Source organism: Cloeon dipterum, chromosome 2, assembly GCF_949628265.1.
Source record: "Cloeon dipterum chromosome 2, ieCloDipt1.1, whole genome shotgun sequence".
Lineage (NCBI taxonomy): Eukaryota > Metazoa > Arthropoda > Insecta > Ephemeroptera > Baetidae > Cloeon > Cloeon dipterum.
The window spans coordinates 27,192,589-27,209,832 of NC_088787.1; the positions used below are offsets into that span (position 1 = coordinate 27,192,589).

A 17,244-nucleotide genomic window follows, 5' to 3' on the forward strand; every position below is an offset into this window, starting at 1 on the left:
ATCGCCAATCACTTAAATTTCATGCGGCGCGGAGAGGAAAGGAAGGAGTGAAAGAGAGAACAAAAACGCGCCAGGCCGCAGCTAGCCCTCAACGTTCGTCTCTCTTTCTCTCTGCTGGTAATTTATTATTCAAATTAACGCTGGCCAGCAATAAAAACAAAAACCGCGCCTCTAATTGAGCCACACACACATGTGAGATTACGCAACAGCAAATTCCGCGCACACCACCCCGGAGCAAATGCTGATTTTCCGTTTTATGGGTGAATCGCTCTCTCGGAAATTAACCTTCGATTGTGAATTAATTACTTTTATGGTTTGCACTTGGGCCCATTTTCGCCAGACGCGTCCGCTGCTATAAAATCGCCGATGATTTGCATTTTATGGGTCATTAGAGAGCCCTTGATACTCATTCATCTCGTGATTCTTAGCTCTTATCTAAATCGCGCGCCCACAAAGAAATCGCAAGTGGCATCCAGGAAAACCACGACTATAATGCTTGCTTAGCAGCTTCCGCTCTTTTTTCTTACTGTCCTCATTGATTCCAAGTGTACAGCTGAGACGGATGATTGAGGATGTATAGATGACATGATAACTCCACCGTAAAAAATAGAAGAAAAAATATTAACTTTCAATCAAAATCCTGTAACAACAAATTTCCCTTTAATACTTTGAGAAATTCGTTTTGGACAGTCGGACAATGATTTCATAAGATGAAGAACATTCGAGTAGCAGGAACTCAAACGTTCAAAAATGCCAGATAATTCTTTAAAAATTGGCTAAAAATTATTTTTTATGATTATCATTTTTCAAACTTTTTTGACGCAATTCTTTATTAAAAATCTTGAAACTTCACGAAATCTATCTAAGCAACTCCAAACCTTTAAGGAAACTAATCTCAAAAGGGCTCAACAAAAATTTAAGCAATATATCGATGCAAATTTACTTTTTAGAGAAAAATGATTCTGATGCAAGTTTTGTAATCCAGATGAGTGAGACGTTTTTGATTCCACCGCATTTAATTTTCGATGCAACAAGTCTTGCAAGCAAGTGTGTATTAATTTCCAGCACATGAAGACATAAATCAAAGATTCATGCGATAAACCACGCAATTCTCCGCGGTGCGAGGCGGACGTACGAAACATAAAATTGTAGAAACGCAATCCGTGACGACGGGCGAGAGTGAGTTATCGATGGGGGTGTGTCGGTGCCGCCAGATTTATTTCCACTCTCGCGACCAACACTCACACACCTGTTGAGTCTATTATAACGTGTGTGTAGCGTGCACGAGGGCAAGCAGCAGTAAAATTAAAAGAGAAGATGAGCCGGCCAGTGTGGATCGGCATTTATCTCGATTGGCCCGACCAATTACAAATAACTGGACCGGCTGAGGTGCACACACACACACACACACACACACAAGCAGAAAATGGCAAAATTTATAGACTCGAATCATCTCCGCCGCGGTAAATTTATCTGCAATTAATCTGGCTTAATTATCGCGCCGCCGAGGTGATGAATTCGGCGAAAATTATATTCCCGGCGCAGATTTTATTTTGCTTTCGTTTTTGGCCGGAGAAATATTACGTCGTCGCTCAATTAAGGCGCAAATTTATCGGGCCAACGCCGGCCAAGTGACTGCTGCTGACGGGATTTCACGGCTGCCATTCACAATTATTTCCAACGGTGGACTTTTATTGCCGCTCAAATTGATTTTAATTTTATACTGCATTTCGGAACGAGATCAAGCTGCGATTTCGGTTTCCTCTGAAGTTGAAAATTTGACCAGCTATATTTCAATTATTGCATCATAATGAGGTACAAAATATATTGGATTGAAATCAATAGTTTTCGTTGAACGATTAAATTACTGCAACGCAAAATATTTTCATTGCGTATAATTGATTTTTTGCTCAATTGAAATAGAAAAAAACTGTAGCAAATTTAACCATTAACATATAGCAATTAAAATATGAAAAATAATCCTTTAAAAGTTCAGAAAATAATAAAAAATAGCACTGTGCTGAATCAAACACATTTTTAGTCGGCGTGAGACACACAAAAAACGACTCACACCTGTTTTTCGACGTCTGAAATCTATTTCAACGTCCATTATAATCCCTCCTAGAGATCAAGTTCGCCAATAATTTTGCAAAATTCAACGGACGAGTTTGCTGAAAGTGGCTGAATGAATACCAGCTAGCCAAGAGCCAATTATCTATCTCTAGGAGCACTTTTCTTTCCCGACGAGCACCTTAAAAGTCAATAAATATTCTGCCTTGAGTTATCAACACACGGTGTGGTTTCTCGCTCTGCTCCTTTTCAAAGGCGTGTTCCGCGAGCACTCGGACGAATTCGCACCCATTTATTCATATTTACATAAATACATGTGGCGCACTGCTTACACGTAGATTCTTATTTATGCGCCGAATATTCATGAGAACAGACGAGCTTGCATAAAAACTTTTATTCCACGCTTGCGTCTAAAGTCGGGGCTTCTCATATACACAAAATTACGATAGGTCAATAAAACATGAACGGGAAAAATCTAAAGTCAATAAAAGTGCCCGGTTCGAAAAATTATGGAGGAATTTTTTTAGGAAAATGCCGCGCGTGTAGAATTAAATGAAATGGCTGTGCTGCCGCGTGTTTTATACACGAGAGAAGTGCTAGTTAGAAGTGGTCTCTAGATAAATAACTAGCTGTACGCCACACTTAATGACTCAATTTGTTCACATCCCAGCTTGATTGTTGGACCAACAACTAGCTGACTAACTAACCGGCTGACCAACTCCTCGGCACCATGCAAACCGAGTCAATTCCCCAGTCGGGCCGGGTCAACGATTTTAACTTTCGGAACAAAACAAACAATCAAAACTTTTGAGTCCAACGGCCAGCGATTGCACGAAACATTCAACATGAAAATCTGCTCACGTTTCCGCTGCAAAGATGCTAGTTCAAACGCGAACATGCAATTTCCTTTGAGAAAAGGGAGTCTAATGCATGAAGAGCGCCGAGGATTTCAATGGTCTGGTGCGAAAGTTGCGGCCGCCGCCGGAGAAAATAATTAAAGCCATCGGTCTCTCTCGCCAGGATCATGAACAACAATGCAGCTCATTGTTGCACTCGAGGGCGAGGAATGCGACCCACTTAATTGCACGAGTCAGATTAACTATTTATATGCTCTCGACGCAAGTCGAGTAATTGAGCGAGAAGCGAGTGCAGCAACTTTGACCCCTCAAAGGCTGCGTGATTAAATTGAGAGTAAATTAAATTCGCAATGGTTTTTCGCAACTTTGCAAAAATTTATCTCGCCAAATATTGCTTGGTTCCAAATTAATTAATTTCGATTAAAAATTTTTACTAATTTCGCATTTTTGAGCGGATCAAATTTTTACCGTTGAGACTCACCCTGAGAGCGGGACCTCTGGGGGTTGCTGCGCGGCCCCGGCGAGCGCCAGCAGCAGCAACAAGAGCAGGCCTCCGGAGGTCATGAGGCCCGATCCGGAGGGCAGGCTGTCGACGACTGGAGGCCCATCTGGCGGTCGGGCAGGCCCCCACCGCCCCCCTCCGCCTCCGCCCCTCCATCCATGCAAATCCGGGCCCTCTCCTCCGGCCGCCGAGGATGATGAGCACCACGTGCGGAGCACACCAGCAGCACGAAGGGCGCACCCTGATGCGCGCGGGAAACGCACTCGGCACCGCTCTTCCTCCTTATCTCGCCGGCAAGATGCTGAAATATCTTCCGCCGCAATTTTCCCAGCAGTCTTATATAGTTAATATTATTTTCAAAAGTGTCCCGTATTTTTTTTTGCAGAACAAAACAAAACAACCCGAGGTTTCACGATAAATAAATGTGAAATTAGTTAGAAAATAGTTTAAGAAATAGTTTTAAATATTTCTACACACACGACTTCTTAAGTGAAATTTAAGCTCGGAAAAGTTTTAAAACATTTTGCTATTGGAAATTATTTTCATTCATTAAATAAAAGTGATCATAAGTTTTATTCAAATATGTACTAAATACAAAGTTTTATTCTTATAAATAGGAATAAATAAGCTCTAGTTTATTTTCTCATAATCACAAATATTTATATTGATGGTAAAAAATTGATTCCGCCTGTGGTGCTGCAAAATGCTACACAAAGTATTTCTTTATCCTTTGCCATTACGCGAGTTAATTCATCATTTCTTTTAGTTTAATTTTTTTTTTAATTAATTTTACCAACCCTTTTTTCTCGTTGATTTTTGTTTATTCCTATTATCCTACTAGAAATAATGCCGCAGAACTGATTATATAAATAACCTTAATCCTTTAATTTTTTTTTTAACTGATGGTCGCAAATTTTGTTCATTTGAAAATTTCTCAACAGCAGTAGTATTTATACTCGCTAAAGCAGTAGACAGTCTCACGCCATCAATTTGACGACTAAAAAAACCAATCGCAATTTTGGTTATGTTTTAAATGTGAATAAAGAAATGGAGGTGAAGCAGTTTGTTGTCTTTGAATCTGACGACTTTTAGGTTCAGGTTGGTTACTTTTCTAAACTATTTTGGTCATCAGTCACGGCTTATGATATTTTTTGTTTGTCTATGTATGGCTGCCAGCAGCTAGGGTCGATAATTAATGAACTTTTAAGCAACAAGATGAAAAACGCCCGAGCTGATTTATTGCCGGACAGCTGAACCGAATTGGATTTGAGCTAGGCAAGATTTTCCGTCTTGTGTCGCGTCTCTGCGCTTCGAACAAGGAAAGGATTCAGAAAGTCTTGAGTCGGATCATTCAATGTATATCAATGGTATGTGTTTTGGAACAGTCGCGGAATTGTTGTGTAGTTTATTTTCCTTCCTAGGCATTTTTATTGCTTTGAAATTCCGAGAAAATGCAGTAAAAGTTTCCCACTGCGATAATGCTCTGGCGTGCGTTGTTCAAAAGTGTGTGACATTGAATTTCTAAAATATTGCCATTTATCGAGGTATAATAAAGATCATTTCATTCTGTCCTCAAGTGGGAAAGACACCACAATTTAAAATTTGCCCCGCGTACGAGAGTTTGCGTGTTGTGATGATTTGCAGGGGTCAATGAAATTTGTGCAGACCGATCGAGAATTAGCGAGTCCGCATGTGTTTGTGTTTGATAAAAGCCCGCCGTGGGAAACAATAAATTAAATTGAGGAAATTTATAGGCTGATAAAAGCTCGCACGCAGCGTGTGTCTGCCTTATCTCTGGCGCCAATTAACGAAAAAGCAGCTAGGAAAGAGATGGCTCGTCATTTGCCACGGCAACCGCCGAAAAAGCGACTGAACATATAGCGTCTGCTCTTTTTTCTTTCCTGATTCTCGGCGCGCGAGACTTCGCGAAATTGCGACCGGTTTTCCTGATAATCGGCCTCTGTTCCCTAGTAAAAGTCTGCCTGAAGTGAACGCGACCGAATTCGCTTCTATCTGATTGAAATGTGGCTTTTTAATTGACAATTGGTACAAATTGAAATTGAGAGCGTGCTGTTTGTCTGCTCCGTTAAAATGCGAAGTTTAACGCCGGCGGGTGTCAAAATTCATTGGGTCAGGGACTTGCATATTATGTCAAATGTCTAAGCTATAATTCTTGTCTTGCGGTCGTCTGACGCGACAAAGCACGATAAAAATTGCATCTTCAAGGTTTTTTTTATTGTCGAGATAAAATATTATTTTATTCAGTGCGTGGACCTTTTAATCTCAAAATAGAGGCAGAAATGGAGTTGTTATCAATTTAATATTAGTAGAATTCATCAACAGCACGTGAAAAAAGAAAACCCCCGAAAAAAAAGGTTTGTCAGGTGTGGGGTTCGAACCCACGCTCCCTTTCGGGAACCAGAACTTAAGTCTGGCGCCTTAAACCGCTCGGCCAACCTGACTTCGAGTTCTCACTTCGGGGAACTGATCATATTTATACTGACAGAGAACCCCTTGGCGATGCAGCGCTATTTGCTTGAATATGAGAGCAAAATAAATTGAAAAAGTAGTTTCAAAAGGAAACTATGGATAAAATCTCAGCTGCTGCCTCGCAAGAGTAGCGAAAAGAACGCAGTTAGCGTGGCGCTGGCAGTTCGGGAAACATCCGCTAGAGAGTGCTGCTGCCTTTGCTGTCGCTGTGTTGGTCGATACTGCGATCGCCGTGAAATGTGCAAGAAGCGCTGAGCCATAATCAGTCAAAGCAACAAATTTCTGTCCAGGGGTCGATGGATTTTGATAAAATTTTGTTTGCGTTAATTTTGCCCTAATTGTACTTCAAAGCAATTGAGAAAACTCCGACTTTCCAATTTTTGCGGGTTTTGCGGGCGTTCAAGTGTCAAAATCTGGGAATTTTGAGTACTTCGTCATAACTTTGCTCAGGGTAGTCCTAGAACAAAAATTAAAAAACCCGTAAACTCGTCTCAACAAGGCAAACAACTTTTACATTGACCTCAAAGTGGTAGGTCAAAGGTCAAGGTCAAAAAAGATTTGATTTTCTGTGTCCATGATATTTCTCATTTCATATACTTGAAGAACATCGTGGAGTCTGACGTTTTTTAAATGTTCTGCAGTAGCATCCATTAAACTTTTCATGTTCCAAAGGTGAGCCAATTTGTAAACCTCACAAGCCAATCCAATAGTCTTGAATTCTTTGGCATTGCCGTATATGAACCTAAATATGATTAATTTATAAAAATTTGAATTAGGTTAAAAATTGTGATTATTCAAACAGAAATGGTATTATTAATACTTTAAACGAGTTAGGAACCTTTTAGACATAAAAAACACAAAGTAGATTTTTAATCAAGATCAAGCTAAGACTGCTAATACCTCATTGCTGCATCAAAAACATCTGGGGAAGTGCTTGTAATTACAATAGGATCGTCTTTGTTTCTAAAAGATTCTTCAAACGAGCTCATGAACATTTTTTCAAAGTATACGCTAGCTCTTGCGAGGATCAATCTGTGACATTTGATAACCTGGACAGTATAATGGGTATAATTAGAGTATACAATTACTGTAATCTTTTTTTCGCGGAGTGAGTGACGTACCTCAGGGTTAGTCGCGCCAACTTTGAAAGAGCAATCGTAAAAATGTCCTCCAATATACAAATTCAGCTCATCCTCCAAAATGTCGCCACTCCTTTCAAAATCTTGCAGATCCATACCGCTAAAGAGCAAAATTTTCTTCAATCGGGAACTGAGCAAAGTATATAAATGATTTGGTTCAAATTAACGTTTTTAATCTAATCTGATTTAATCACGAATGAATCAGAAGCATATTGTGTTGTAATTTTCCATTTTTTTCAACCTTGCTTACACATCTGAGATACTAACACAAGTATTTTATTTATCATTTGTAGCGAAATATGTAAAATGTGTTATTAATTTATCCCGACATTTCGTATTTTAACGTAGCGTAGCAACATACAGTTACCAACAGAAGCTAGGGATATCAAAATATTCTTATATATACTAATTAATACCAATGGAATCAACAAGGCAAAGTTATTTATTTCCTACAGGTTTCCGTACTGTACGCTTTTGAAAAGCAACATTTATTCAACTTTAGAATTAGATAAAAGGGTGTAACGTTGATATAAAAAATGAATAATATTGAAAGTTTCATCAAACTTTTTTAATATTGGTATACGTGGTCGGCCTAACGCGTTTTATGCAAAAATTCATTCGATTTTTTAAAACTTACACGCGTGCAGCTCCTTCATGTAGGGGAGCTTAATAATGATTTATACGGGGGAAAAACTAAAGGCTAAAAAGAATATGTCACAAAAAATAAGACAAAGACAACCTTGCCCCTGGCTGTCTCCAATATTTTAGTGCGAAGTCATAATCTTCCAAAAGAAAAGTTGTTCTATGAATAGAACAAAACAGCCATTCACCATTCAAAAGTGAGCAAATAGCTTGAAAAATCACAATGAAATGACTGAAAATAAAAGGAGACAATAACGAAGTAAAAATTCCAGCGAGATACTTTTGTGCTCTTTGTATAATTATGGAGCCCCTGCAGACGCATTTTTTTAACCTGGACCGTATTGTCGTTGAATAGTTTATTGAGGATAGCAGTTTTGTGACCAGGTTGTTGCAAAGAGCGTCAATTTCTATTATTACCTAACAATTCAAGCACGATTTCACGGAGAAAGTTTAGAATATTTACAATAGGTTAAAATTGCATACAACAAAGAATTCACAAGAAACTTGCTCTGCTTGGAAGTTTAAGTTCTATAAGATGGACCACCGGGATGAAGAGATATGCGTGACGTGTTTATTGTTGTTCAATGGAAAAATGCTAATAATTTTTGAAGCTTACTTCATTCCTATCGGAATCCACCTTTGAAACTGAAGTCATAAAAATGCTCTTTTGAAAACTTTCCCAAAGTAGATTTGGTTTTGATAAGACTCAACAATTTTCATTTAATAAAAATATCACACCGGAAATTAGAGCTTAATTTTAACAACTATAAAGACAACCGCAATGGCAAATATTTCACTGGAAATTTGATCATTATTAGAAATACACTCTTTCAATCTAGCAGAGTCGACTTCTTGGAGAAGCAAAGGCTGCAGCGATCCTCGCTGGAGGCGAGCGGCGCGGGTGGACCCAGGGGTGGATGATGGGTCGGTGCTGGGTGGGTGGGGTTCGCGTGGGTCGTAAATTAAAATGCAAGTGTCTGCTCTCTCTTTCTCTCTCCCGGGAGAAGAGTAAGAAGCCGGGAGTGTATGAGAGCTGCCGCCGCGGTGACGAGTGCTGGCTGGGTGCATGGGAGAGATTGCCAGGGCGCGTTATCTGCACGGCAAACAGACATCGCGCAGTAAATATGAATAAATAGCTGCGGAGACAGGCAGGGCGAGGCCCAGCTGAATATCAAACAACAATGTGACGCCAACAAACACGCTCGAAATTCCACCTGACGCGCACTCGCAGAGCAAAGAGTGCGCGCTAATTTACGACGAGCCTGCTCATTTCCAGAGCCGCGTAGCGATCGTCTCTCCTGTGATTTATTTTTCGGAAAATATTTAGTTTATTAATTTCCAGATAGTCTAATAACCCGAGCCGTGTGTGTACGTGAGATTTTTTCGATGGACTCTTTTCGCCGTTTGCTCGTAAATCAGGCACTTTTGACAGACGGCTTCCGCTCCCTTGCGCGTTTGGGTGTGTCTTCAAGGTAATTTGAAACGAATTGTTTTCAATGAAATGCATAAACACTCTGTTTGCGAGCAGCGTTTTAGACACACACAAAAAATCAACATTTGGGATAAATCGCTGATGTCTGCTTTTATCTGAAACATGCTGACGAGGAAATTCACACGCGAAATGTTGCTCTGCAAACTCGGCCACACGCATTTCACTTTGTGCCCAAATAAAATTGTTGCTCATTTTGCCGTTTAAGAAATAATGAGATGTGGGAGCGCGACATTTAATTTGCAGCTTCTAAACAAAGGGAAAAGGTACCGCCGATGACCCTCCAAATCGACGGCTAAATTATGGTGATTTGGCCACGCACTCTCGGCTCTTTTATTCTACTTTTAGGCCACATTCCCCGCTCATTTTTCCCACGTCATTTGTGATTCGCCACGCATTTTACTTCAGAGGACAAGCACAATTTTGTATGAGATATTTTTTGGAAACATGCTGTGAAAGCAAAACAGTTACTATCCTGAAAAGCTATAGAATTTTCTTTGTAGAGCATGCTCACGCAAAGCTCCCTTAAGTATACACCAAAGTAAGAAACGGAAACATTAGAAACAAATTGTGGTGACTATACAGAGCGACAAACCTCCCGCCGCCGAGCAGACGTGCCTTGCGCCTTAAAATAAGATAAATAAGATTACACGAAAGATTTTATTGAAATTTATAAAGTCATATATTGCGAGATATTCTTTAAGTTCGTTGAGAGCATGCATAAAAAGCATTTTCCCAAATGAATTTTAACGTCAGTTTCCTTTAACTTCCTCTTTACAAATTTTACGAAGTATCAAATGCAGGTAAAAACAACAATTTGAGGATTTTTAGGTTACTATTATTGGCCTCAACAACTTTTTAGACATTTTAGACAAATTAAAAGAATGCTCTTCTTAAAATTTCATAAATTTTTGTTTTGATAGGGGCATTCAATATTGTATAATTTTAATTTATGCCAATATGCCAACTTTTTTTGCGCAGAAAATTGTTTCAACTTATTTTTTAGTGAGACATTTCTAAGATAGAGTCAAATGCTTGATAAATAACCTACCTTATTATGCGGATATTTTTTTCACAATTCTCAATTAATTAAAGCAAATTTTTACGCGTTCGTGGAAATTTTACAATAATAAAGTCCAACAATCAAGCTAGTTTTCCTAACATTGATAACAAATTTTATGGGTAACGATACAAATTTACATTTAAAACAGCATATAGCTTTTGAGACTCTTTATATAGTATTTTTTTTTTAAATTATCACGTGAAGAAATTTAAGAAAGTTGTTTAAGCCGCCTTTTCAGGTTGAATGGTATATTGGGCCAGAACGGGTTCCACCTGAGTTCGCTGTGTGGCGCCTTCGGTCGCTCGAGGCCTGGACCGCGAGACGTCGGAGGCTGTTGGGCGGACGAGGGGGGCGCGGGACGCGCGGAGGCTGTGCGGCCGCTCCTCGAAGACAGGAAAAGATCAATTTCTCTGCCGCTGCTGCTGGTTTATTACACCGGTCAAACGACAAATTATCTACTTTAGTGGTGCTCATCTCTCTCGCAGGCAAATTAGCATCAGCGCGAACGATTTTGAAGCGACGCGCATTTATTTTATTAACGACCGCGCGCACAGCCGAGACTTTTCAGTCGCGCCGGGAAATTAGCCTCGCTTCACCAGCGTTCGCACTGCACAACTCTAATTACCCGCGCAATTAGCCGGCTTTAATTATGACGCGTCGGAATTCTGAAAGCAATTAACAATTACTTTTCTTCCGGTCGACCGGATTCAAGGCTGATGGTCGGGATTTTTAAAAAATAATTGAAAAATCGTTTTGTGTTTTACTTTTATTTATTTAAAGAATAAATTACATAAAAAGGAAGTCCCTTGGATAAAAAACGTCGCACGTGGATTCACTTATTTTTGGAGAGGGTTCTCTGCTTTTCGGCGAACTCAACAAGTTTCTGCTCAACAGTCAGTCCCTTCCTTCGCCGAACGTTGTCCATGTACATCCTGGCTCGGTTTTCGGAATCGGCTTTTTCACCAAAATGCAGATACTCCTCTTCAGTGCTAGGAGCCCAGAAGGGATCAACGTCCAGAACCTGCAATTGTGCATCAAATTATAGTATTGGAAGTTGGAAGAAAACTACAACTTAGAATAAATACAAAATATGCGCGGTTCTCAAGAATTATTTTCATGTGGAGTTTAGGCGAGTTTTGCTTTGTGGAGAAAAGACACAAAAACAATTATGCTGCACCAATTTATTAAATCTAACACAACCCTAATCTTTCTCGGTTCCCTCAGTACACCTGAACCTGAAGGCAAAAAAGCAAATCCAGCATTTACATGATAGCTCAACCTCCAAAATGTTGGGTTCTCTGACGAAGTGAATGCGTTATATGAGGCGAAATGTTAATGAGCACATAATTTGGAATTGCTAAATAAATGTATTGTACGCTGGGATCACGTGACACAACACGAGACCGCCAAATGTGACGCACATTTTCCCGTCCGAGAAACAAGAGGCGTTTGTGCGTCCGCTCATTAAGGTAAAAAGAATATGATTCTCGGTATTTTTGCTAATGGATCCGCGCGTCTCGGCAGCCCGCGCTTGTATAATTGTTAACAGTCACATTTGGAAGAAGTTTCTTCTTTTTCCAGAAGTGAACTACAAAAAGTTATGACTCCATTCGCGAAAACCGCATGTTGCTGGATAAAAAGAGAGCAGGTGCATCGACAAAAGAACAGACTGCTCATTGAAAAAAGGCAGAATCTGTCAAGTGTGAGAGGGAAATCGTTATGCTCTTAAAAAAGGACGTTTCTACGAGCGAAAATTCGGAGCAAATCTCCACAAATATCTTCTTCACATTCGAATAGAGGTATCCTATGCAGGATTAAAGCAGGTCAATGCAGGTAAATACATCAGTGTTTTTAATTTCCTCATTAGGAATTTATGTGAAACCCCAGATGAGAAACCTTCATTCTCGGACCCTTGCGCTGACGTCAAAATTCCTGCCCGGTGACGAAAAATGTCCTTATACGTGGCGATCGTAAAACTTAATCAATTCGCCACGGCAAATTTTTTTGGTATAAAGATCGCTGTAGGACGGAAACGTGTGGCGACACGGATCCGCTGGCGCCAGGGTACGCCAGAACTTTCATGTGGACGAATTTCCAGAAAAGAGGCAAAGCCGCAAGAGATGGATCTATGCAACCGCATTAACTTCCTCAAGTACGGCGACCGGGTGAGTGATTTTTCGTGTCGTGCATTTCCTGAAAATGCGGCGACCAGTGGAAAACCGCGACCAGAATTTCCACTTAAAAACGTAGAAAGAAGCGCAGCAGCAACAACTGCCGGCGTATCGAAGAGGAAGATCGGATCGGAGATCGGAGCCGTGTAGGCGCGCAAAAAGCGAGCGGGCGAGTATAATAATTTTGATCAGCAGCAGCAGCAGCGCAGGCCGAGAAAGAGAGCTAGAGGCTGAACAAAAAAGCAGCCAGAGCAGCAGCCTCTATTTCACCCAAAACAACGCGAGGCCAGAGAGAAAAAAGACGACAGAGCAGCACACTAAATAATAACAAGATAGGGAACTCTAGGGTTGCCAGGTGCGACACTTTGATCAATAATGATGATGGGTTTGCCTCCGAACAGAAAAAAAGTGCCGATTGAAAATTTTCAGGCATAGGTTTTTCATGATTCAAGCGTTAGCAGCATTAATTGATGGATGAATCGTGGATGTGAGGAATAAATCTAAATTAAAACGGTAAATTAATCAGCCTTCTCTGCTCCATAGTGGTGGCAATCTGCGCAAAAATTTAACCCAGCGAAATGAAGCTATGATACTAACACAGAGGATTTGCTAAAATCAAGTGTCATTGTTTGGAAAGTCGACGAAGGCATGCAAGCAAAACAAATTTCGAAACAATATCCAACGTCACTGAATGTTATTAATGATCGGCTAATACATTAAAGCAGTTAGAGGTGTGGCATCCCTAGAGAGAGGCCAGCATCCAAGTGGATGATATTTAATTCAAAAGGTAGGCAGGAGGTGTGCCAGATTTATTTGGAGAGGCGCGGCTGCTGCCGGTCCAGCTTGAAGAGTGGGCCCGGGCGGCCCCCGGGGTGCCCTCGGGGCACGCGGAGGCGACGGCGCCTGAATGGGTTGTTTTTTGTCCGCGCTTCGTGGGAAAGAAGGGGAAGGAGCTGCCGAGTTACGCGGCCAGGCAGGCAGGTGCTCGGCGCAGGCTGAGATTCTCGAAAAGTCACCGGACACCTGTTGCGATTGCGTGGCCCCACTCAGGGACCAGATTCACAGCCGCGGCGCAGCTATTCCCGAATCCAACCGCGCTTTAAATTCGTCTTCCGAGGTTGACGTTTCTCTCCTATATATGCGTTATGAATTGCAAATTTCAAGCCGGGTCAAAACAAAGCATTCACTCAGGACACCTTGAAATATTGATTTTGAAAATTTGACGTCAATGGCTTGAATTTCATTTAGTGTGGATAGAAAAAAGAGTTTGACCTACCTCCCAGTGGCTAAACACGAGCTGTGGGCTGGCCAGCCCTGAGGTTTGTTTGCGGATTTCTCCAGCAAATCCGAAGCTTTCGACGACGGGGAGGACGGCATTTACGCTGAACGTGGTGCAGCCCTCCTGCTGGTCTCCGTGTAGCACGCGGCCGTGACGACGCCCCAGGACAGCGTACATTTTACCTGAAACAATCAAGGGGAATGGTTAGCACTAATTAGAATTAGCAGTTGGGAATACGTTGGTCGTATTAAGCTTTGAATGTCATGGGAATACATGATAAAAGAAAATTGGTTGAGCTAAAATATATAATGACTAAATTGTATTTTGATCAGTTCCTCTCTTTCGAGATGGGTGACCCCCTCTGATAGAGTAATTCGCCAAAACGTCGCGAACGCACAACATGGGCATTCATTGGAGGAAGCCCAGTCTGGCCCAGTCCAGAAATGGACCAGTTCATGTTATTGCCCTCGCACCGGTGTCTTTTATATTGAAGGCAGGAAAGGTGCAAAACAACAAGTAGCAAGTCAGACTGTTTTAGCAACCTTCCAAAATCTCTGAATTCACTCTTAATTGTAATGCACGTAGGCTCAAATCAGCTCAAAGCTCGGATTCTCAAGTGCACGCATAGAATGCGCTCAGCAATGGACACATTTGTAGAGTTCTAAGAAACTTATATTAGCAACTCTTGGTAATCCCTGTTCGATTATAGGAATGGATTCGGGTAAATACATTCGGGTATATTTATCTATTGTGTTCTGAATGTGGGGAGGTGTGGAGCATAGTTGCTCTGCTGATCCGCAATAAAAATCACTTTGAATCTAAATAAGCATTCACTGCATCTGCAAATCCAGCCTTTCTGACCCATTGCTGCGTCTCGAGCGTTTCAAGGTCGGGAGTTGGTTAATCGATCTAAAGATCTGATCATCCTTGTTTCCTAACGAGGAGGACACATCCAACGTGTACACAATCGCCATTCAAAGTTCATTAAAAGACCATCAATCATGTGGCAGGGCTGAAAGCGCCGAGTCAGCCAGCTGCAAACAAGACCGTGTCGCCTGCAAATCCGCTCCCTGCTTTCACGCATCAGAATGAATGAAAATAAATCGGGCAGCGAGTTTGATGCCGCGTTGACAATGCGAAGATGAGAAAAGGTGGCTGATGCCGATCAGTCTTTGGGCAACAACAATAACTAACTGCAACTTGTCTTGGCTTCCGAGGGAGCGAGTGAGCGAGCGAGCGAGCGAAAAAAAGAACAAGTGCGCGCCGTGTGCGTATGAACAATCATTGTACACGACGCGCGAGGCCGTCCGCGTGTGGTTCTCCCGCTCACCGGCTCGACAACCAACTAATGCTCATAAACGTGTTCAGGTGGCCTCATTGCGTTGCCCAAGACACCTCCCGAGGCCTTTTTGCTGATAGATGTGGCGCCAGGCCACTCGCCGCTCCGGCTCCACCAGCCTCCGCCCGATTGTTGCGGCCGCGGCCGGCCAGCACACCGACAACAATCGCCAACAATTAATTAGCGCGCTGGCAGTTTTCGCGACGTGTCGGTAAACACGCGCTGCCTTGCACGCGTCAGCAACGTAAATTTATCGCTTGGATTGCAAAGTTGAATTAAATTAGCCGTACAAAAATGAAACAAGCAGCTTGAGTTGAATTTCAGAATATATGACCAATTAAATAACATGCTAGTGAAATATTAAATCTTTACTCCTCAAATTTGCAGTGTGTTTAATCGGAGAGATCTTTTTCGAGATGGGTGATCCTCTAACAACGATCAAGTCGCGAAAACTCCACGTCCTAATAACATGGGTGAACGGGCCTCACCGAAGGAAGCCCAGTCCATAAAAGGCTCGTGTTCCTGCCCTCGCACCGGGATCTTTTAGTGAAACGCTAGACATTTGTCCCGTGTAATTAATTCACGCATGCTGGCAAGGTGCAAACCAGCAAGAAGCGAGCCGGAAGGGTTACGCAATCCTCCTAAATCCAAATGGACTCGTCATTGCAATGCAAGAGAATCAGACGTAGGTGGATATCGGCCCTCGCTCGAACCCCGAAACATCGCTTGGATTCTCTCATTTTTTTTTTTATAAAAATAAGTGCAAGCAAAGTATGCGATCACCGACGTGAGCCAACGAGTATATTTCGATTCATTGTATATTGAATTGTAGCAAAATATCTCGCTCGGTGGAGAAATGAGAATAGTTTTTACCAACCTGAAATTCAGGAACTATCAAAAAATACAAATTAATTTCAAAGACGTTGAACGCAAGCCCACATAATTTTCACAACACCTATAGCTGGAACTCACTGCCTCCTATCTAAATTTTGACAGCTTTTTGCACCTTTAAACTCTTGGGATTTTTGTTTTCTACTTAACATACGAGACGCCAAACATTTGCGTTTGAAACATATAATCATGAAAATTAATACTTGAGTAGGATTAGTCGTCTGTGTTTCACAATTTTGTTCCAAAGGTTGTCTGGTCAAAGAATTGCGTCTTAATTTTAACAGGTCAGGCAAAGAAATAAATAAAAACAAATAAATCCCAATTAAATGTGTCAAAATAAAATAGCAATGCGACAAAATATTTTTAAATACTTATTTCCCCGCATTAAAAAGCAGAAACTTGGAGACGTGGTTGTAAAGATCTCCCTCCCCTTCTCTAACCAGCCTCTTCCCTTAATAACCTATTAATTAGTCCGAGAGATCTCGTGTAAAGCCAGATTATTAGGCCCGATTGATTGCGGCCGAGTTTCCTGACACAAACGCACGAAAGTGGTCCGAGTCGAGTGTGCGTGCGTGATTTCCAAACGCTGCCGAAAAAACTACGATGGCACTCACACACGAGAAAGAGAGAGAAGGCAGCAACTTTTCACGCGCGCTGTCTGCTCTCGAGCATATAATATAAAACACTCGTCGTCCTCCGAACGCCGCGGCGCAGACTATACACGGAGGTGTACATTTATAATACACACACACACACTATCTCATTCACTTGGTTTTTTCCAGCCGCCGAATTTATTTGCTCCACTTTTATTCAATGGGTCCATCTGGCCTGTCTGCCGCTGCTTTACGATTCATTATATTATGTACACGCCGCTGAGCAATAGAATAAATTATTTATGAAGCGTTCCAGGAAAAATCATCGACTGTGGGAAATTCTGCTGGCGCATCATTGGCTGAAAAAACAGCCTCACGCGAAAATCAGTAATTACGGCGCTTTTTCGGGAAAACAGATGTGTGTGTGTGTGTGTGTGTGTGCAGTTTTTTGCACAGGTTCGTTGTAAAATAGTATACAGCGGGCAGAGCAAAAAGCGGCTGCTGCGGGCATGGCATGTACACACTCTCCGTGAATTGCTAATCTCTAACTAAATTCACGCTGGGAGGGGTGTTTAGCGAGAGTTTAAATCTCTCGCTGCTGCTGTTGCTGCGCCTTGTTTATTATTTCATTGGCGAAAAAACGATTGGCGCCAAAAGGTTATTACCATAAATTTTCAAATGCGACTCGTGATCAGATAAGAGTTTGTTCAATTCATTAA

The 17,244-nt window shown here is 41.5% G+C and overlaps 2 protein-coding genes, 1 long non-coding RNA gene and 1 other non-coding gene across 4 annotated transcripts in view; all 4 read right to left on the reverse strand.

Moving 5' to 3' along the window:
* The window catches only part of LOC135935184 (fibrillin-2-like), a 33,269-nt gene extending 29,749 nt beyond the window's left edge, over window positions 1–3,520 (reverse strand). The window contains exon 1 of the mRNA XM_065477317.1: window positions 3,409–3,520. Within this exon, the coding sequence (XP_065333389.1) occupies window positions 3,409–3,491 (83 nt within the window). The 5' untranslated portion in view covers window positions 3,492–3,520. The remainder of the gene's footprint in view (window positions 1–3,408) is intronic.
* Window positions 3,521–5,807: 2,287 nt separating this feature from the next.
* Window positions 5,808–5,891, reverse strand: TRNAL-UAA (transfer RNA leucine (anticodon UAA)). Its single transcript has one exon. It is a non-coding gene; the product is annotated as a tRNA-Leu (tRNA).
* A 591-nt stretch (window positions 5,892–6,482) lies between these two features.
* On the reverse strand, window positions 6,483–7,173 carry LOC135937683 (uncharacterized). The gene is made up of 3 exons (XR_010574521.1): window positions 7,041–7,173; window positions 6,820–6,968; window positions 6,483–6,661 (listed from the first exon to the last, which is right to left on the reverse strand). It is a non-coding gene; the product is annotated as an uncharacterized LOC135937683 (long non-coding RNA).
* A 3,836-nt stretch (window positions 7,174–11,009) lies between these two features.
* LOC135937925 (elongation factor-like GTPase 1) overlaps window positions 11,010–17,244 on the reverse strand; it is a 76,539-nt gene continuing 70,304 nt past the window's right edge. Inside the window, exons 13-14 of the mRNA XM_065481282.1 lie at window positions 13,700–13,884; window positions 11,010–11,273 (exon numbers count right to left, since the gene is read on the reverse strand). Of these exons, the coding sequence (XP_065337354.1) occupies window positions 11,085–11,273; window positions 13,700–13,884 (374 nt within the window). The 3' untranslated portion in view covers window positions 11,010–11,084. The remainder of the gene's footprint in view (window positions 11,274–13,699; window positions 13,885–17,244) is intronic.